The sequence below is a fragment of the Lichtheimia ornata genome, assembly GCF_029851405.1.
Source record: "Lichtheimia ornata isolate CBS 291.66 chromosome Unknown scaffold00047, whole genome shotgun sequence".
NCBI classification, from domain to species: domain Eukaryota; kingdom Fungi; phylum Mucoromycota; class Mucoromycetes; order Mucorales; family Lichtheimiaceae; genus Lichtheimia; species Lichtheimia ornata.
In genome coordinates this window covers 29,007-50,165 of record NW_026695367.1, presented here as the reverse complement: position 1 = coordinate 50,165, position 21,159 = coordinate 29,007, and the positions used below count along the sequence as shown (strand labels likewise).

General features: G+C 43.3%; 8 protein-coding genes across 8 annotated transcripts; 7 read left to right on the top strand and 1 right to left on the bottom strand.

Moving 5' to 3' along the window:
- Window positions 1-216: 216 nt before the first annotated feature.
- On the top strand, window positions 217-3,150 carry O0I10_008674 (methionine-tRNA ligase; the record flags this gene model as incomplete). The annotated part of the gene is made up of 10 exons (XM_058488676.1): window positions 217-395; window positions 475-646; window positions 710-871; window positions 940-1,082; window positions 1,143-1,259; window positions 1,334-1,627; window positions 1,697-1,748; window positions 1,800-1,980; window positions 2,044-2,382; window positions 2,444-3,150. 10 exons carry the CDS (start codon window positions 217-219, stop codon window positions 3,148-3,150), a joined length of 2,346 nt encoding a protein of 781 aa, XP_058340499.1.
- A 479-nt stretch (window positions 3,151-3,629) lies between these two features.
- O0I10_008673 (uncharacterized protein) lies at window positions 3,630-5,472 on the top strand (the record flags this gene model as incomplete). The annotated part of the gene is made up of 6 exons (XM_058488675.1): window positions 3,630-3,920; window positions 3,980-4,128; window positions 4,203-4,290; window positions 4,352-4,496; window positions 4,550-5,070; window positions 5,128-5,472. 6 exons carry the CDS (start codon window positions 3,630-3,632, stop codon window positions 5,470-5,472), a joined length of 1,539 nt encoding a protein of 512 aa, XP_058340498.1.
- A 271-nt stretch (window positions 5,473-5,743) lies between these two features.
- On the top strand, window positions 5,744-6,154 carry O0I10_008672 (uncharacterized protein; the record flags this gene model as incomplete). The annotated part of the gene is made up of 2 exons (XM_058488674.1): window positions 5,744-5,766; window positions 5,827-6,154. 2 exons carry the CDS (start codon window positions 5,744-5,746, stop codon window positions 6,152-6,154), a joined length of 351 nt encoding a protein of 116 aa, XP_058340497.1.
- Window positions 6,155-7,000: 846 nt separating this feature from the next.
- O0I10_008671 (uncharacterized protein) lies at window positions 7,001-8,865 on the top strand (the record flags this gene model as incomplete). Its single annotated transcript, XM_058488673.1, has 6 exons — window positions 7,001-7,300; window positions 7,355-7,503; window positions 7,569-7,656; window positions 7,740-7,884; window positions 7,938-8,455; window positions 8,518-8,865. The coding sequence occupies 6 exons, from the start codon at window positions 7,001-7,003 to the stop codon at window positions 8,863-8,865; spliced, it is 1,548 nt and encodes a 515-aa protein (XP_058340496.1).
- Window positions 8,866-11,680: 2,815 nt separating this feature from the next.
- On the top strand, window positions 11,681-13,621 carry O0I10_008670 (uncharacterized protein; the record flags this gene model as incomplete). The annotated part of the gene is made up of 6 exons (XM_058488672.1): window positions 11,681-12,028; window positions 12,103-12,251; window positions 12,322-12,409; window positions 12,476-12,620; window positions 12,685-13,211; window positions 13,277-13,621. The coding sequence occupies 6 exons, from the start codon at window positions 11,681-11,683 to the stop codon at window positions 13,619-13,621; spliced, it is 1,602 nt and encodes a 533-aa protein (XP_058340495.1).
- A 2,926-nt stretch (window positions 13,622-16,547) lies between these two features.
- Window positions 16,548-17,682, top strand: O0I10_008669 (aspartate-semialdehyde dehydrogenase; the record flags this gene model as incomplete). Its single annotated transcript, XM_058488671.1, has 2 exons — window positions 16,548-16,827; window positions 16,895-17,682. The coding sequence occupies 2 exons, from the start codon at window positions 16,548-16,550 to the stop codon at window positions 17,680-17,682; spliced, it is 1,068 nt and encodes a 355-aa protein (XP_058340494.1).
- A 59-nt stretch (window positions 17,683-17,741) lies between these two features.
- O0I10_008668 (uncharacterized protein) lies at window positions 17,742-18,641 on the bottom strand (the record flags this gene model as incomplete). Its single annotated transcript, XM_058488670.1, has 1 exon — window positions 17,742-18,641. One exon carries the CDS (start codon window positions 18,639-18,641, stop codon window positions 17,742-17,744), a length of 900 nt encoding a protein of 299 aa, XP_058340493.1.
- Window positions 18,642-19,304: 663 nt separating this feature from the next.
- Window positions 19,305-20,732, top strand: O0I10_008667 (uncharacterized protein; the record flags this gene model as incomplete). The annotated part of the gene is made up of 1 exon (XM_058488669.1): window positions 19,305-20,732. One exon carries the CDS (start codon window positions 19,305-19,307, stop codon window positions 20,730-20,732), a length of 1,428 nt encoding a protein of 475 aa, XP_058340492.1.
- Between the last annotated feature and the right edge of the window lie 427 nt (window positions 20,733-21,159).

Genomic DNA, 21,159 nt, shown 5'->3' with positions numbered 1-21,159 from the left:
ATGGATACAAACTATAATTGTAAATAAGAGAGGGAACCAATTGTTATTTAGAGCATGACTCATCTCTGTGGTAGGTTGCATCAGGTATGGTGGCTTAAATGATTGGACAAGTGGGAGTGTGGGTAAGATCTGTCAAATTCCCCCCCAATCGGCCCTGCCGCCGCAAGACACCTTTCACTTTTTCCCCCTCGCTCTCTCTCTCTCTTTATTTCCCCCATGGTCCTCAAAGTCGTCCTTCCAAAGTTAACTCCACAGACAAAGCCTTTCGCTAATGCTCTCAAGGTTGTCCTTGCCGCCCTCGTTGCCGGTGTCAAATTCCAACAAATTCCTGGCGATGCAGTAACCGTTGAGACCAACAACGGAACTACTTTGACCGATGCCAACGTTGCTGTCAAGTAAGTTGTTCAATCGAACCACCACCACCACCACCACACGTTCTTCATGCGAACTCAACATGAACTCTTTTTCTTCAAGGTACATTCTCAACGTATTGACATTTGACGGATCGGAGACCGCTCTCTTGCAAAGTGCAGCTATTGAACAAGAAGAAGGTATCTCTCGCTTGGTGTTACAAAAGAGCACACACGAGGCTTTCAAGATCTTGGATGGTTATATGACCAAGTATGGTTCAAAGATGTTCAGCTCGGTAAGCATAGGATGGTGTGATGGATCTCATGAATGATTGGCTAATCTCGTTCGTGTCGATCAGGGCGACAAGTTGAATGCTGTGGATGTCATTTACTTTGGTACTCTTTACGAATTCTTGAACAACAATGAGGACAGCGGCAAATACCCTGCATTGAACACATGGTTCACCAATGTGTCAAAGTTGCCAGCTATTGCATCAGCTCTTGAGACCGTGGATAAGCTGGTAAGAATTTGAAAAGCATGGAAATTGCTGGAAAAAAAAGATTCATTGGGTCTTATTGGTATTATTAGATCTCCAAGGCTGCCAAGAAGAAGATGGCTGGTGCTGATCGCAAGTCTACCAACAAGCAAACAGAAGTTGGTGAACTTAACCCCGAGACTCAAAAGATCAAGACTGAAAAATTCATTACTGTGCCTGATGGCAAGACCAAGATGTAAGTATGGGATCACCATCATGATTGATCATTCGAGAAGATTGACAACATTTTCAATAGTCTTCCCAAGGATGGTGAACGAAATGTGCTTATTACATCCGCCTTGCCCTATGTTAACAACATCCCCCATCTTGGCAACATTATTGGCTCTACTTTGAGCGCTGATTGTTACGCTCGGTAAGATAATCATGGAGATGGAGGAGGATATGGATCATGTTGCATGAGGTCTTATAGTGTCATCATCATTCTAGTTACTGCCGTGCTCGTGGTTACAATACTCTTTACATCTGTGGTACCGATGAATATGGCACTGCCACTGAAACCAAGGCTTTGGAAGAAGGCGTCTCTTGCCGCGCTCTTTGTGACAAGTACAATGCTATTCACAGCAACGTGTACAAGTGGTTCCAGTTGTCTTTTGACCACTTTGGCCGCACCACCACCGACAACCAAACCGAGATTGCTCAGGACATTTTCAACAAGCTTCATGCACATGGTTTCACCAGCGAAAATGTCATGACCCAGCTTTTCTGTGAAAAGTGCCAAAGGTATGGATATATATATATATATATATATAGGTCATGTCATTGTGATGATGATAGCTAATGCATTCATAGATTCTTGGCTGATCGTTATGTCGAAGGTGTTTGCCCCAACTGCAAGTACAATGTAAGAGGAAATGCTTTGTGGATTGGAGTAAAATGTTAACATGAGGTGTAGGATGCACGTGGTGATCAATGCGATTCTTGTGGCCGTTTGTTGAATGCTACTGAACTCGAAGAACCCCGCTGCAAGTTGGATGGTACTCGTCCCATTACTAAGGACTCGAAGCACATCTTTTTGGATTTGGATCGTCTCCAAGGTGATATTGAAAAGTTCAATGCTCGTGTCAACGTTGAAGGTATGTTATTCAAGATAGGGATAGGTTGAGGAAAGGAGTATTTACTCATGGATGGCATGATAGGCAAGTGGTCTTCCAATGGTGTTCACATTACCCAATCTTGGTTGAAGGAAGGATTGCGTCCTCGTTGCATTACTCGTGATCTCAAGTGGGGTACTCCTGTTCCTGTGCCTGGTTTCGAGAACAAGGTGTTCTATGTCTGGTTTGATGCTTGTATTGGATACCCCAGCATTACATCATGCTACACCGATGAATGGGAAAAGTGGTGGAAGAACCCCGACAACGTCAAGCTCTATCAATTCATGGGCAAAGACAATGTTCCTTTCCACTCTGTCATCTTCCCTGGTTCCCAACTTGGTACCAAGGATAAGTGGACTATGGTGCACCATATCAGCACTACAGGTAAATGGAGAAAAAAAAAAGGATTATATGGGATGTGGATAACTTATATACGGTGTTGTAGAGTACTTGAACTATGAAGGTGGCAAATTCTCAAAGTCCCGTAACATTGGTGTGTTTGGTACCAATGCTGAGGAGAGTGGTATCTCGCCCTCTGTCTGGCGCTACTATCTTTTGTCTTCGCGTCCTGAGACTAGCGATTCGATGTTTACATGGAACGAATTTATTACCAAGAACAACAGCGAGCTTTTGAATAACCTTGGCAACTTTGTCAACCGTGTCATCAAGTTTGCCCTTGCCAAATACGATGGTGTTGTTCCTGAAGCTGATTTGTCGGGTGATGCTGAACAAGCATTGATCAAGGATGTCAACGAGCTCTTGGGTCAATACGTGGATACAATGGAGAACGTCAAACTTCGCCAAGGCTTGAGCATTGCCATGTCGATCTCGGCACGTGGTAACGTTTACTTGCAAGAATCCAACCTCAGCAACACACTCTTCACTGAAACTCGTGGCAAGTGCGATGCTGTCATCAACCTCGCTCTCAACCTTATCTACTTGTTGTCTTCTCTCCTTTATCCTTACATGCCCGCTACTTCCGAGAGCATCTCACGTCAACTCAACGCACCTCTTGGCGCCATTCCTGATACTTTTGTATGCAACATCCTTGCTGGACACAAGCTTAACGGTGCAGCTTATCTCTTCTCCAAGATCGATGAAAAGATGGAGCAGGTCTGGAAGGATAAATATGGTGGCTCGAGTAACGCCTAGATTGTTAGATGTTTGTTCATATAATACAATGTTTGTTACATATCCAAATGCGTATGAAGGTGCTCATTGTTGAAAGGATTGATTCATGGATTTAGAACACCGCTATCAAACCTCGATAGTAGTACACAAAGAACGTCAAAGTTACCAATGACTGAGACTTGAAATGGATGAATCGGGTTGGCCTTCTCTAGCGTTGGGATTGAAACAAAGGGATCAGCTCATGGCTAAGTTTGGCAAAAACGGACGATTTTGTACATGGCATGCGACAACGACACGATGCTATTTGCCTATGCAAAAAGCGATGTGACAGATGGATGTATTTCAGGCTGTGCGTGGACAATGCTGGTTTCACCAAAAGACCCAAAATATCTCGGCAACCGCAGCAGCTCGGGCCGTCAACCATATCTATGGGGAATCATCTCCAACAATTACGAGCTCTTCTTTATCCTTCTTTTTTTCACACGCGTATCTACACATACATGCTTGGTGTCTCGCTACTATCCAAGGCAGCAGCTATTGTGTTGCTTGCAGGAATTACATATGCTAGCCCGGTGGCAGACTTTTTACAACGGCCTATTGGTGCTTTGAATGATCATCAACATCATCATGAAGGCTTGACGCAACATCATTGTGGAACATTTTCCAGCGAGTCACAAGATCGAGACAAGTTTACCGATGCATGGCTCTCTTCTCTTCACCCTAGTTTACCAGAGCATTCGATACGTTACAAGACGCCTGATGATGGTATCTGTGACCCAAGTGTCAAACAGGTTAGCTGAATAGGATCATTGGATATCGTTGGATCTTTCCTCAATGCTTTATTATATAGATCAGTGGCTATTTGGATGTTGAAAAGGATAAGCACTTTTTCTTTTGGTTCTTTGAATCACGCCATAATCCTAAGGAGGATCCACTTATTCTTTGGGTGGATGGAGGTCCTGGATGCTCATCCATGGTTGGTCTTTTGACCGAATACGGGTACGTGTAATTGGTCAAACAACGCCTGTGTCTCAATGCAAGCTGACGACTTTATGTTGTACATCCCTTACTAGGCCATGCCTTGTTGACAAAGAGACAGGGGATACAACCTTAAACAAGCATTCTTGGAACAACAATGCAAGCGTCATCTTCCTTGATCAGGTATGGATGTTGTATATAGCATGGTGTGATACATGCGATTGATGGATGGAATGCTTGTTAGCCCTTGAATGTGGGGTATTCTTATGGAAAGGGCGGTGCTCTCGATTCGGTTGCTGCTGCTCAAGACGTGTATAGTTTCCTTCAAATCTTCTTTAAGGAGTTCCCTGATTATGCATCTCTTGATTTCCATGTTGCTGGTGAATCATGTAAGTGACAATGTTCGTCGACCATATTATTGTTTGCTGAATTCTGTATCAAGATGCTGGCCATTTTGTTCCTGCTATCGCTGGTGAGATCAACCGCAACAATAAGGATCTATCTCTTTCCTTTTCTCTTTCCATGGAATCCGCTCTCTCGACTATCAACCTCAAATCGATTTTGGTTGGTAACGGGCTTACCGATGCATTAACACAATACAAGTATGCATCCGAATTTGCATGTGGCAATTCTTATGGAATCTTCCTTGACCAAGAGACGTGCGATCAAATGGATGAAAAGTACCCTGCATGTGCAGAGCTTATCAAAGAGTGCTACGCATCCCAAGACAAAGCCTCGTGTATGCCAGCTTATCTTCAATGCAACAGGGACATACTTGAACCCTACCGAGCACAAGGCAAAAATCTATATGACGTTCGTAAAGAATGCAAAGTCGACAAGTTGTGCTTTGAGATCGTGGGTGTTATGGAAGCCTATCTCAATCGGCCCGAGGTTATGAAGGCACTTGGTGCACAAGTCGACACGTTTGAAAGCTGCAATGATGATCTCGGCTTTGAATTCAGCGTAAGTGATAATACTATATCCGCTATGTAGGTAGCCTATTAATAAGGACACCACTAGACTTATGATTGGATGCGACCTTATGTCAACGAGATACCACTGCTTTTGGAAGATGATATTCGCGTCTTGATTTATGCTGGTGACGCTGACTTTATATGCAATTGGATGGGCAACAAAGCATGGATGATTGAATTGCCTTGGAATGGTCATGATGAATTTGCTGCTGCCAACGACACGGATTGGTTTTCCATCACCGCGAATGAGCAAGGTGGTGAGCTGCGTACCACCAAAGACGGCCGTTTCGCCTTTTTACGAGTTTTCGATTCGGGGCATATGGTGGGCATGGATCGAGGCGACTATGCTATAGACATGTTGAATAGCTGGCTACAAGGCACTCTTGTTTAATGTTACGCATTGTAAAGCAAACATCTACTTTTATTAAACATGTATGGCTCATTGTTTCAAGAAATGATCGTCTAAAGCGATGGCAGCGATAATATTTGGAGTAGTTTTAACGTGGGATGTCAAGCTTAAGGATGCAGATTGATGCGCGTCTTCATTGATACGACGTCAACTTGACATCATGAATCATGCGTTGGTTCATTTTATATGCTGGTAAAATATAAATTGATCATTTGTATATGTGGGCTTTCTCCTACGCGCAATCAAACGTAAAATGGCTGATCAAGGCTCCAATTTGTAAGTGCTTTCAATGTATCTACACACATGCAAGCTTGCCAGTCGTCTAATTAACATCAGAGGTCGACACACTGGAGGCAAGACTTCGAATTTAACAACTGGCTCATACGATACTGAGGACGATTATGCAGACTTTTTGAGTCCCCGGGACGTTGAGCGATCCACTTCTGATGAATCTGATGAGAGCATGAACACTTTTCAATACCCTTCCGATAGCAGTGGTGATTCAGCCGATGAAGGAAACAGGGAGGATCACATGAGCCTGGATGATAATGACCATCATGGTGGTGATAATCACGATGAACAGGACCACGACTCGCTTGTATCATCTCTTTGTGCGCGTATTACCAAGTTATTGCAAGCCATGAAGATTTCAAAGGATCGTTAATTTCTCATGGCTCAAAAGGTGGGCACAAAGGAATGGGGGCAATGAGGCAGGGTCATTGATTACTTCTGTAATGCATGCTTTGCACGATGGCAAAGGACTCATTTTCTCCGTTTTCATAATCAGATGCTCAACCTATGTTTTATGAGACTATGGCGGAATACAATCTTCATGCTTGGATATACACACACACGTGCGACAATGACTTTTGTGCCAGCTGGAGAATAGCATACCATTTACATACTCAGTGCAACTTGCTTACGTGAATTCTCTGTCACATCCACATGCATATAAAGCTACATGTTCAACCCCTTCAAAATGCGTGAGGGCATTCAAGCCGTTACTTGTACAACTCATTATCTTATATGGTATACGGACATTGCATATACATCGGCTGCACGCCATTTAGGCCTTGTTGCTCTTTGGATTAAAGGAGCAGTGGATGAGCTGCATATGGTTAGGGGTGGCCATTTACTACTTGCGTTTTTGAAGTTGGTAATTTTTGGGCATAGATAGTGACGGTCATGCAATTGGTATGTTGGGTAATGCTTGCCTCAAGGGAACTGCCTAAGATAAAGAGACCATATCCTTGTCATTCTTCATATACATAAAGGACTAGACATGGGCTAAAGATGATATGGGTAAAAGGACCACCATTGGGATACGCGTAAAAAAGCGGGTTCTTTTTGGAAAGAAGTGACAATTTTGGGAAGCAAACCTTGTCAAAAGTCCCCAAGGTTTGCGTGGCTGAAGCTATTTCTCGACCTATGTGAACCACGTCTATGGTTGGATGTGGCCATGTATAAAAGCCATGCTGCAATCTTTTATAGTTCACACAACAATTACACCATGGTCAGCGTATCTTTGTTATGCAAAATAGCATGCATTGTGGCGTTCACAAAGGTGTTCGAAGCACATCCAGTGACCTCTTCCTCGCAACAAAGTGATAGCAGAGGTGACATACTACAAAGTCATGATGATGAAAGCACGACACAGGATCACCCTTCCATCGAGTGGAGAACGCTTACACCAAAGGCCAATACCCATCCTATCAATGATAACTTTATCAAGGTGCTAGCAGATTCTACATCCCCAAAACATTCGATGCGCTATAAAACACCCGACATTTGTGACCCAACCGTCAAGCAGGTTAGTTGCATGAAATTGTATCCTAAGGTGCTTTTACATGCTCACGTGCAATAGATTAGCGGTTACCTTGATATTGAAGACGACAAGCACTATTTCTTTTGGTTCTTCGAATCGCGTAACAATCCTAAAGAAGATCCTCTTATTTTATGGCTAAATGGTGGACCTGGATGCACATCTTTGGAAGGTCTTTTTACTGAATTGGGGTATCTATATTGTCAAACATGATGCTGAGTGCGATTGATGTTGATCGAGTATTCCTACAATGTAGCCCTTGCTTTATTAACAAAGAAGGTGATGGCACTGTTTACAATGAACACTCGTGGAACAACAATGCAAGCATCATTTTCCTTGATCAAGTAGGTATACAATGAGCTACGCTATTATGCACCAGCGTACTTGGCTAAGCCTCTAGTGGATGCTATGCTTTTCTCAAACATAGCCGACCAATGTTGGGTACTCTTATGGAAAGGATGGCAAGCCTTATTCAAGCGAAGCTGCCAAGGATGTTTACGCTTTTCTTCAATTGTTCTTTAAAGAGTTTCACGATTATGCAGCCCTCGATTTTCATGTCGCAGGTGAATCATGTGAGTTTACATCCTTGTCACTTTACGTAAAGGTGCTCATATTTCGTTGACAGATGCTGGGCACTACATACCTGCCATCGGTGGCGAAATTAACCGCAACAACAAAAAGAGCACCTCTGATGACGATAAAGAAGATGGTTCACGGAGGATGGCAATCAAGCTCAAGTCACTTTTGGTTGGTAATGGTCAGACGGATCCACTCACACAGTACAAATACTTTTCCAAGTACGCATGTGAGAATCCATATGGACCTGTGCTCAACCAAAGTATATGCAATGACATGGATAACAAATACCCTGGTTGCGCAGCTCTAATTCAGAAGTGCTATTCATCCAAAGATCCATCATCATGTAATGCTGCAACCGATACATGCAATTCGGACATGTGGGATCCATTCTTTAAGACCGGAAAAAATCCATATGATATTCGAAAGGATTGCGTAGACGACTCGTGCCTTGGACTTGACGCGGGCTTGGAAAAGTATCTCAATCGCAAGGATGTCATGTTGGCTGTCGGTGCTCAAGTAGACAAAGTGGTGATGTGCAATGATGATATCAACCTTCGATTTACGGTAAGCCCCTATCTCCTATTGTTGTGGCCTTGTTCCCCATGTACTCATTGTTGTGGATTTAGAGTACGGGTGATTGGATGCTTCCATACGTCAATGAAATCCCGCAGCTATTAGAGGATGGTATCCGCGTACTCATTTATGCAGGCGATGCCGACTTTGTGTGCAACTACATGGGGAACAAAGCATGGGTCATCAAGTTACCTTGGAGTGGGCACAATGAATTTGCATCAGCAAAAGACACGGCTTGGTTCTCAAGTACTGCCAACGAGCAAGGCGGTGAGCTTCGTCGAACGAAAGATGGTCGATTGGCTTTCTTGCGTGTCTTTAATGCCGGTCATATGGTACCCAAGGATCAAGGTGGTTATGCCCTTGACATGGTAAATAGTTGGCTACATGAACAACTTGAATAATAACAAAGAACACTGGAATTTTGTCTTCGATGGCTTTACTGGAATTGATGCATGCATGCTGGATACGACGAGTACATAAACAAACCATGCTTACCTATATCAACTTTCAACTAGCCCTATCTTATGCAACATTATATGAGAACGAACCATTGTACACCACTATAATAGGTGGACCTTTCTATAGGCGTATATGGGAATCCATCATGCACACTCCACCACTAACATTGATCCTTCAAATCCTCCTGTCCCTGAGCTGTGTTACGCAAACACGCCTCTCTGCATCTTTTGCTCCATTAGTGTATGTCTACTAGCATAGCAAAACGCTTACGGCGGGCATACGTAAAACATAAAGGTGTCTGTATCTCTAAACTTTACAATCAAACGTGGGGTCTTTAATAGAACAAAGCTGCTCGGCGGGGTGCAAGTTTGACGATCGAGGTGGACAATACCTGATTTCGCAGATGTCGCCACCAGCCAAACTCACGTCGAGTCGACCTCTTGAAACTGATAGCGACATTTGGCAAATCTGGGATTGGTCACCTCGATCGTCAAACTTGCACACACATGATTCCTTTCACCCCGCCGAGCAGCTTTGTTCTATTAAAGACCCCGCGTTTGATTGTAGAGTTTAGAGATACAGGCACCTTTACATATGATGTAAGCATGATGCTATATGAACGGTGGTCTTTGTTCAATGTCAAGGTGTCCAACCCTGATAGAGCCAAATATGCATAGGGGCGTGGCTGTGTAACGGAGCCATTTTGCATGACTTGAATGGCGAATGTATGATACCATATACGCTATCTATGATCGGTAGCTAATAACCACTTCCTCACAATCGGCACAGTTTTCAATTCTATAACATGTAAACAATGCTCCTGCTCCAGCCCATCATTCCCATCTTTCAATTGTCTTGATCCGAGGCGATTTGACTGAGCTACGCTGGAACAGCAAACATGAAAATTAATGAATCGCAGACCCTGCGAACGTCTCCGCCTTTCAAACTTTGGGAAGCTCCCATTCCAAATATTCAAATGAAACATGAGGTCTTTATTAGATAAAAGTTGATCAGCATGCGAGAGCACCCTTCTGACCAATTTCCAAGTGGGAAGTGGGCAACTTTGGGGCGGTGGGCCGTCCGCTCTTTTGATCCCATCATCCACCATTTGGATCACCCCGCATTTTAAATCTTCACAATGAAGTCTGCGAATTTTAAATGAATGAAGGTGATCAGCATGTCCCAGCGAACCTTCTGACAACGTTTCAGGTTCGAGATGGGGGAATCCCAATGTAACACATACTATTTCGATAAATCATGAATCGGCGCTGTCCTCCATTTCCGATTTACATAGTAAACCCACATTGTACCCTCCCATTCCAAATTTTCAAATGAAACATGAGTTCTTTTTTAGATCAACATGATCAGCATGACCAAGAGCACCTTGTGTGAAAGTTTCAGGTTCGAAAGGGGAGATGTCAATATCAAGGATTGATGTACAGTGTTCATGCATTTATTACAAGAGGTGTCCTACCTAGTTAATTTCCTCTCCTCCCTCTTCCTCCCATTCTCAACTGTTGCCCCATTCAAGTATACAACTACCATCTGCAAACGATTGTCCTGCTTCAACCCATCATGTCAATCCTACAACTTTCTCGATCCGATTGTCTTTGGCTGAATGGTAAGTCCATGGCGGGTGCACCCCACTACAACACTCGCGTTTCTTGACACGACACCTTCTCTTGAACACTCCTCTTCCACGATCAAGCGTAACATCGTTCATTCCAGCAGCTGCTATCAGTGACGACTTCATTCCATTGTCTCATGCAGCGTTCACAACCTTGTCACAATACTACAACACACGCTCTTGCACGCTTCTCTGCCACAGCAAACGTAACACAGATAGCCATTGTATAGAAGCAGTTTTATTTACGCTTAGCAACTTTCTTCAATACATACGACTCTTTGTGGATATGGATGTGGATATGGATATGGATTTGAATATGGGTTTGGTGCATGGGATGGGAGGGATTGGATATATGCAACGCGTGGAATAGGTATTTGTTCTTTTGTATCCATTTGTCAACTTGACCATTATGCTTGATGCTATCATCTTGAACGATTGGTGTGTTCTATCCCATGGCAACTACAATCATCATTCTTTGTGCAACCTGTCAACCATGTACAACCACCATCACCCAGCTCCATCATGCATATGATTCTCCATCTCAAATCTATTCATTCACCTTTAGACAATTCCAAGATAGAATCTTCCCATATCGATGTATCTCTCCATTAGAGCAACTCGTTTTACCTCCCAATCTATCTCTTGTGAATGATGTTGGATTAAAGGTTACTTTAGCGAACAGGAGATTGTTGTGTATTGGCCAACCATGTCTAAGCTTCTTTAAAACCTTTCTTCTTCGTGAGTTGGAACTCACACTTATGTGGGAACTTGATCCATTGTATTACAGAAGATTTATGCAGGATTGTAGAAGTACATCCATTTGTAATTGCTGTGTTAAAGGGAAAAGAGGGAAGGGAAAGAGTCTGAATGATTCATTGTATCTTGAACAAAGGTTGTATTCGATAGCATAATCCTCCTCCCTTTTTTCGATGATTAGGTATTACCGATACATAGACGGCGATATGACCACTTACCAATGCTGTGCATAAGCTCAAAGGACTTGAATGAGGCTGACGCTGGTTTCACAAGCGTGGTGCGACGTCGAATTGGAAGCTTTATCATGTACAACGACTGCTCACTTCTTTATTGGGTTTTTTCGCACGTATTCCCTTACATACTATTACGCTGAAATGTCGGCTTTATCTTTGCTGTACAAGGCAATAGCAGTTGGTATCTTACTGCTATCATTGACGATCCATGCAAAACCAGGAACGATATTACAGCAGCCTATTGACAGCAACATCTTGTATAAGAGTCAAAGGGCTATGGGTCAAGACCTGAACCAAGAAGACTGCATGCCAACAACAAGCCAAGAAAACGATATCAATGGTGCGGCCGAGCAATGGTGGTGGTCGTCTTCATCCAAGGATGAATCACAAGGCTCGGATGGATACCTCAAGTCTTTTTCTCATCCTGCCTTTCCAGAGTACTCGATGCGATACAAGACCCCCGAAATTTGCGACCCAAGTGTCAAGCAGGTTAGCCACATCACTTGCTTTACACCTTTTTGCGTACTTGGATGTTGGTAATAACAGCTTGCACATGCACCCAGATTAGCGGGTATCTTGATATAGGATCAAACAAGCATTTCTTCTTTTGGTTTTTTGAATCTCGAAGCAGCCCAAAAGAGGATCTTGTTATACTATGGCTTGAAGGAGGACCTGCATGCTCAACCATGTTGGGTGTGTTTGTAGCAATAGGGTACGAGGACATGTGGGATGACACTTGTAAGCTTGCATCTGATGCTAAATGATACTACCATGTACAAAAGCCCTTGTATAGTGAACGACCATGGTAACGATACGACGTTGAATGAGCACTCGTGGAACAACAATGCAAATTTGCTCTTTCTCGACCAAGTAATATTACACCTATGGGGTCTAACTCAATGCATGGTATCTGATTGCTACTACCATTTGGCATAGCCATTGAATACGGGTTTTTCCTATGGCGAGAATGGTGCAATGACATCGAAAGCAGCATCCAAGGATATTTACTCCTTTCTCCAATTGTTTTTCACCGAGTTCCCTGAATACTCCAACCTTGATTTTCATATCGCTGGTCAATCATGTGAGTACATAGACTACACTATTGGCTATATACAACAAGCCAAATTTACGTTAGCATGGTATAGATGGTGGTCATTTTGTTCCTGCAGCAGCAGCAGCAGAGATCAATTACAACAACAAAGTCATACAACAAAGCACACCATACGATGTCTACGCTTCACATTTATTACCCATCAACCTCAAATCAATAATGATTGGTAATGGCCTCACGAATGCTCTTATCCAATACAAGTATTTGTCAAAGATGGCATGTGAGAATTCGTATGGTCCTGCTCTTGACCAAGTCACTTGCGGCGCAATGGATGAAAAGTACCCAGCATGTGCAGCACTCATTAAGCGATGCTACACCTCACAAAATTTGTTTACATGCATGCCAGCGTACATACAATGCAACAAAGATCTTGGTGATCCCTATGTCAATAGCGGAAAGAACATGTACGACGTCCGAAAGACCTGTGACCAAGGTGGTATGTGCTATGCCGTTCTTGATGGTATGCAAAACTACCTCAATCGTCCTGAAGTATTGGAAGCCATTGGTTCACGATTTGAAACGTTTGAAAGCTGCAATGATGACCTCCATGAAAAAATAGCGGCAAGTGCCCATCATCATACGTATGTAGCTACAAAAACAACCGCTAACTCGTTGGTCATACATAGACAAATGATTGGATGCGCCCAATTGTGGATATGATTCCCGAGCTTTTGGAAGATGGTATCCGTATTCTTAGCTATGCAGGCGATGCGGACTTTATTTGTAATTGGATGGGCATCAAAGCATGGATGTTGAACATGCCGTGGAGTGGGCACGATGAATTTGTTGCTGCCAAAGACACTGCTTGGTTCTCTCCTACAGCAAACGAACATGGTGGTGAGCTACGTCAGACCAAAGATGGTCGCTTTGCTTTCTTGCGTCTCTATGATTCGGGACATGTGGCCCCCATGGATCGGCGCGATTATGCTATTGACATGTTGAATCAGTGGCTGGGTGAAGAACTAGCTTGATGTGGGCATTGATGTCTATATGATACATACAAAAAAATAAAGGATGCTATCAACATGGGATGTAGTATGGTCTAATGTAAACACGATGAAGCCGTCGTAACACAAATTTATGGTCTGTGCACATACGTAGACAAGCCCTTCCATATTATAGACGCAGCTCTTAATCAGGTTGCCTCATTGTTCTTGTCACATAATGAAATAGGGTGATGATGGTCTCATGCACGCATATGGTGATGAGGTCTTTATGCTACTGCTTTGACAAGAGTGATTCGGCAGTTTCGTTTTCAAATAGTTTTGGCGAGGGAAGCTTTTTCAATATGCATAATTCTCCTCCTGATGATATAGGTCACTATTACCCACCCACCTTTCAAGCTACCACCACCTGTCAATCGAATGAATGAAGAGTCATTTCATCATAGAGAATGTTTATGCGGGTCATTATGTTGGATGCGACGTCCTTAGTAAGAGCACGATCATTTTGGAGACAAAGAATGGCAATACAAAAGATAGAATGGGTTGACGTTTTATTATCAACTTTATAATATTAAGAAAATAACGTAATTTACAAATATGGAATAGAGGTGGGTAATAGTAATAGAGAGAACCAGAGTGGAGATGAAAAGAACAAGAGCATGGAATACAATAAAAGGCCGAAGGATGGCACCCAACAAAGACAAAGCATATGAAAGTATTCGTTAGCATTTGGAGAGTAGCATCAACGCATCATCATAGACTTACCAAGTGATTTTCCAGCCAGGAATCAAAGAAAAAAAAAGGGGAAAGAGAGAAGGGGAAAAGGGAAAGAGAGAAAGAGGGAAAGAAAGAAGTATGTACAAAGAAAAAAAGAAAGAAAGAAAGAAAGAAACCAGCTGGATGGCCATCCCCTCACCTGCAGCAATGAAACAGATGTTAGGCCAAGGAGATGGAATGCAAAAACAAGTACACTTACCCTGCACAGGTGGGGTCAGGCATGGGGGCAGAGACAAAGCTTGCGAGAAATCGGGGCCCAGACAGAGGAGAGCGAGGCTCGTGTTGGTAGCACCCTTGTTGATAATCCTAAAGAGAAGATGATGTAAGGAAATGTTGCTTTGAAAGTGATAGATCATATAACTTACACTTGCTGATGTTGATGATGAGGAGGAGGAAAAGCAGCGAAGGAGCGAAAGCGAATCTTGATGATATTGTATATGTGCTACAAGAAGTACATACGAATGAGATGGCATTAGATGAATGCTATTAGCTGTACACTTACCAAATGAACGTGTGCGTGTGTGTGGGTGTGAGTGAGGAAGAAGAAAAAAAAAGGTGCTGCGGAACGGGGGGTCGCCTTTTATCATTTCTGCGCGCAACACGCGACATGAGCACGCCATGATGATACCTCTGCCCTTGGCTTTTTTCTTTTCAATGCAATCCTTTCCCCTGATCATTGTAACTCATGTTCTTTTCATGAGACGATTCCAAAACCGTTTCAAGCGCATTGATCCGAGCCAATCTAACAAAGTTGGTATTTGGAAGGCCATAAAACGTGCAAGAAGGAAAAAGTCATAATCACTTGTATATATGAAAATGTTCCCTGAAACGTGCTCTACATTTTGGTCTTTTACTTTTTCAAAATGGATGGGATTTGATTGAGATACGACCGTTTTCCATGAGACGTGACATCGATGTAACTCATGCCTTTGTTTGGTTGACAAGCTATATCATACCTTAATCATATAATGTTCTCCGACACCTGCTCTTCATTTCCATATTTCACATTTTCAGAATGGATGCAATTTGCCTGGGATACGATGAATTTTATTCAAAGATGACGATACTACGAATCAACATGGATAATTGCGTTCGTTGCTGCCGCATAGATAATCCCATCCAGTTGGAAGACAACTTTTGTCAAAGATATAAGCCCTCTCATCAATACCACTCCAATCCCATCCATTATCATCCTCAATAGCATTCATATTATATGATCCTTCCTCCCCGCTGTTAACGTGCGAAGTAATCAACGCAGCATTCCAAGGTTTATCGTCACTTTAATTGATTGTTCCCATCCATCATAACCCAATTCGACTCCTGATAAGCTTCCTTAGGCATCCTGATGTTGGTCAACCTCTTTCTTTTGTCCATTGTATTTCAACCTGTCGACATATATGATAGCTGATATAGCATCATCCATAAGGACCCGTATTTATTGAATCAGGTTGCTACGCGTAAATAAATGCTGCAATGTAGGTTGCTACAAGTAACTTGGAGATAATGCAATAATAGCACCCGCTGTTACGGTTGGCTGTGGCAAAGATGCGTGTAAGGCCATGTGTTGTAGTGAAGTGACCAAGGTTGTGAATGCTGTTACGTTTGGCTGCGGTCGAGGAGTGTACAAGAGAAGGTGCAGTGTCTATGGAAGGCGTGTGTTGTAGAGGGGTGTACACGCCATGGACTTGCCATTCAGTCAAAGACAATCGGATCAAGGCAGTTGTATGATTGACATGATGGGGTGAAGCAGGACAATCGTTCGCATGCGATGGACTGGCAAACAGTTGAGATTGGGAGGGTGCAATGTAGGATAACGAGGAAAGAGAGAATAAGGCAGCATCTGAGTCGTGTGATTAGAAGTTGAGCCTATTTTCATCATAAAAATGATACAGTACTACATATTGTGTCTGCATGCTAATTACACAATGTGGATCAAAGCATTATTCCATAGGTAGTACCCTAATAAGCCCTTCCACACAAAATCGACGTTTACGAGCGAAGCGAGCAGTTGGCGGCCTAGTAAAAGTTACATGAATCGGATGTATGAGAGTGGATGACCAAACATATCGCTTTGGCGAATCATGAGTCACCGAACAAAAAATCATCTCAGATCAAGGGCATTATCTTGTCTCTTGCTCTCTCTCTCTTTTCCCTTTCCTCTTTCAACATATACAACATGGCACCTACCAAGAAAGTCGGCATCCTTGGTGCTACTGGCACTGTCGGTCAACGCTTTATTCTTATGCTTGCGGATCATCCTGTTTTTACTATCCATGCTTTGGGTGCTTCGTCTCGTTCCGCTGGCAAACCTTACCAAAGTGCTGTCAAATGGAAGCAAAGCAAGCCTATCCCAGCCAACGTTGAAAACCTTGAAGTCAAGGCTTGTGTCCCCGAAGAATTCAAGGAATGCGATGTCGTCTTTTCCGGTCTCGATTCCGATGTTGCTGGTGACATTGGTAAGTTGGTGTCAAGAACGATCTAAGGGTGTGAATCGGTCCCATTGATTCGAGTCCATTCATATAGAAATGGCATTCTTGAAGGCCAACCTTGTTGTATTCTCCAATGCCAAGAACTATCGTCGTGATCCTACTGTGCCTTTGATTGTGCCTACTGTCAACACAGACCATTTCGATTTGATCCCCTATCAACGCAGCGTTTATAACCAGGACAAGGGTTTCCTTATTACCAATGCCAACTGCTCGACCACTGGTTTGATGGTGCCCCTCAAGGCATTGCAAGATGCATTCGGTCCTATGAGCCATATCCTTGTGCACACTCAACAAGCCATCTCCGGTGCAGGCTATCCTGGTGTCCCCAGTTTGGATATTCTTGATAACATTGTGCCCTATATCTCTGGTGAGGAGGAAAAGATGGAGTGGGAGACATCCAAGATCTTGGGTGGTCAAGATGGCAAGCAATTTTTACCTTTGACCAACACCATTGTTTCCGCTACTTGCACTCGTGTCCCTGTGATTGATGGTCATCTTGAATCCGTCTCTGTCAAGTTTGCCAATGGTGCTCCTTCGATTGAACAAATCTATGACGTGCTTGACAAGTACACGTGCGAGGCCCAGAAACTCGGTTGCCATTCTGCCCCTGAAAAAGCCATCCTTCTCAACCGCAATGAGGATCGTCCTCAACCTCGTCTTGATCGTGACTTGCACAAGGGTCAAGCCGTTACTGTGGGTCGTGTGCGTCCTTGCCCTGTTCTTGATATCAAGTTTATGCTCCTCGTTCACAACACCGTTCTTGGTGCTGCTGGCAGCTCCGTTCTCAATGCCGAAGTTGCTGTTGCCAAGGGTCTTATTTAAACCTCTTTGTAGATCTTTTTTTATTACTATGTATAAATGTCAAATACACACGATTGATTTCACTCTTCTTGCTGCTGCTGCTGCTGCTTGGCTCTTTGTGCCATGATTTCCATATCCAACATGCGTCCTTTTTCTGTATTACGCCGATACAAGTTTAAAAATGTGCGTTCAATCTTGGATCGAAATGGGATCTTGAAAGAAGGTGATACTTGGAAGTATGCGTATTGCATAAACAAACACCATGAGGGAGAGGAAGGTGATGACGAAGATGATAGCAATGATGGTGATGCGATTGCATATTCGGGTGTCAGGGGTGCTACAGGTGCCTTGCCGCGCCATGGTCTAATAGCATCTTGACCATCGAGAGCACGATAGATGGTCACATCTCCAACAATAGCTGCCTCTGATGCCATCTCGTTTAAGGTTACAATAGTCATTTGTCGTCGACTTGAATCGATCCATGTTTCATGTCGAATGATCATATCCGAAGGGATGGAAGAGGCTGGCAACATACGCATCACATTTGGCAACGCGACATGGCAACGGCGTACGATTCGGCGTATACCCGACAATGGAACAAGAGGTTCTTCATCCGTGCCATAAGGCATCATTGCAATGATATCATTGGGGACATCCACTCTTGGTGGAAATGTAGTGAGATTGGGTACAGGGTTACTTTGTCGTTGTTCATCATCGGCGGATAATAATATCAAATCAAGATAGCAAGTGCAATGATCACCTCGGCGGTATGGTTGATGTTGTGCGTTTGCAATGGATGATGATGTCTGTTGTGAAAGTGTTTCGATATCTTGTTGGGAAAAGAACACCTCATCAGAAAGGATCTCGGATGCCTTGAGCATGGGGTATCGTTCATGAGTTGGATAGCGTTGTTGGTTAGCCCATACTGCCAATTCCCATGAATAAGGATAAAGCATATGAGCCACTTTGGTGGTAGACATGTTGTTTCAAAAAAGTAAAGAGAAAGAATGTGCCATATGGCAGGTTTTATCCATTGGATCACTCCTTTTGATTGTCTTTTTCCCCTTTATATGTCACTGAGAGGATGTTGTTTTCATACATATTTGCTCACATGTCCATAAACAAGATAAATGGCATGTACATTTTCTCTGTTGCCATTTGATAGTGCGTGTTAGTCCACAAGGATTTGTTGTGTTTGAATAGCCTGTGGGATATGGATCATGGATCATTGTACTACAACAGGAAGATAAATAACCACCTACAATGATGATCCTTTATCAATAATGAGCCACAGTCGCGACCTTTGGTATTACTTTTTCTTTGTTCTTTTTGGCAAAGGGGGAAAAAGAATGAAGCAAACACGTGTGATGTTATCATTGATGACAACCAAACATCCCACTAGTGAATGACCAAATCATTTTATAAGGCCATCAATGTGTTTATCTACTACAGGTAGGCCATACGAGATGAGCGAGTCAAGTGAAGATGATGAATGCCAAGGACACTATGCGTGTGTAACCAGTGTTCCTAATTTAGCATCTAGCAGATATGGGATGGTTTGTAAAGGTCCCTGCGGCGACGCCGCCATTAGCATCCTTCTTCCTCTGATTTATTTTTAAACACGCACGTATATCATCATCCACATGTCAAACGAAAAGGAGACTTCTTCTGCACCTGTTGAGAACAGCTTTACTGCTTCTGATACAACAACTACAACTGCTACCACTGCAACTACAACGACTACGGCTACAACAGATACGGATATGGTAGTGGAAAGTAACGAGCCTGAACCATCATCGAGACCTAGCGAGTCAGGTGCTAGCACCAACAGTGTCACCACAGGCAATAAGCGACCAGCATCTCAACAATCGCATGACCATGGCTATCGACAACGCATCGCTTCATGGATTCAGCACGAATCGGATACCGATCTTTACATTCGCTCCCTTTCCGAGTCGCTCATGATTCACAAGGAGATTGTTGAACGTATTGAAAATGAGAAGGAACAGTATATTGAAGCCGTCGAGCAAGAGCGTAAGCAGGAACGAAAGCATGCCGAACAAGAACGACAAGCAGCTCATCAAGCATTGGAGACGCAACGCCAAGAATATGATCGATTGATGCAAGCACACCAAAACGCTCTCGTTGATCTCGACAAGAAACGCAATGAATATGCGCGTATGGAAGCCAACTATTACTCGCATATGCGCACGATTCGTGCCACAGATGATGACCTATCAACCGTACAAAGTGAACTCAGCGCCGTACTTAGCCAAACAGCCAATCTTTGCATGAGCTTACGATCCAAAGCCGACAAGGTTGCTGGTGCACGATTTGTATTGGAGCATTGGCCTGAAAAGGAAGCTCTTATTCGAGAACACATGCTCAGCAAACAACAACAACAACAACAACAACCAGCCAAGAAACCCGACACTGAGGATGATCAGCAACAAGAAGATCAAGACGAGAAGAAAGAAGAAGCGATGAAAGAGGAGAACAAAGAGGATGAGCCAATGATGATGGATGTTGGATTTATTGGCGTGTTCATTGAAAAGTATCTTGTGAATATGATCCTTTCACGCATCCTTCAACAATCTTTACACCCTGGCGTGCCAATCAATGATGCTTTCCAACAAGTATTTGAATGGATGGACAAACGCAATACAGAATGGGCTACTCGATTACGACAACAAATGGTCGCACTCGTGGCACGTCAAGCTATGGATGATGAAAGCGCTATTGAGGATGCCAAACAAGCACTTGTTAAAGAGATGATGGAGTCTTTGTCAAAGGTGTATCCACATGTTGACGGCAATACAGAAAAGAAGCTGACGAATATTGTCAATCGGGCCACCAAGCTCAACCTTGCTATCAAGGGCCAGGAGGTGCTTGTTAAAGTACGAGAGATTGAAGAAGGTGAAGCAACCTTTGATTCATCCACCATGAAAGCGGCTAGTAAAGGCAAGGCTGAAGGAACGGTGACCATTGTTATCTCCCCTGGCTTTTCTGCAAGTGATCCCACGGATGAAGAACATGGTTTCCTTGTGCCTGCAAAGGTGCTCTGCTTGTAAATGTACATTTTTTTTCTCTTATTTGCTTTCTTTTTAACGTTGGTTTTCCCTTTTTCACATATTGCACACACACACACAACACACAACACACACGTACACTCACATTCACGCACTCACACACACTTGTTCAATAAATACATCTTTTTTTCTCCTGCATGATAAGGTAATCCAATTTGGAGATTTTTCCCCAAACATTATCTAAACATGGAAAAACTGAGGTGATCATCCCTTCATTGTTTTGATGTTGTAAATAGATAATGCCAGAAAACTGGGCACGGTTTACATTATAACCTTGGTTACCAAAAAGGGATGAATGAGATGGTTGGGGGTGAGAAAGACCACTTGATGATGGACCTTTATGACGGCGACGACGACGAGGTATGCACATGTTAAAGGTAACCATAACGTATCACTGTTATTCATTATG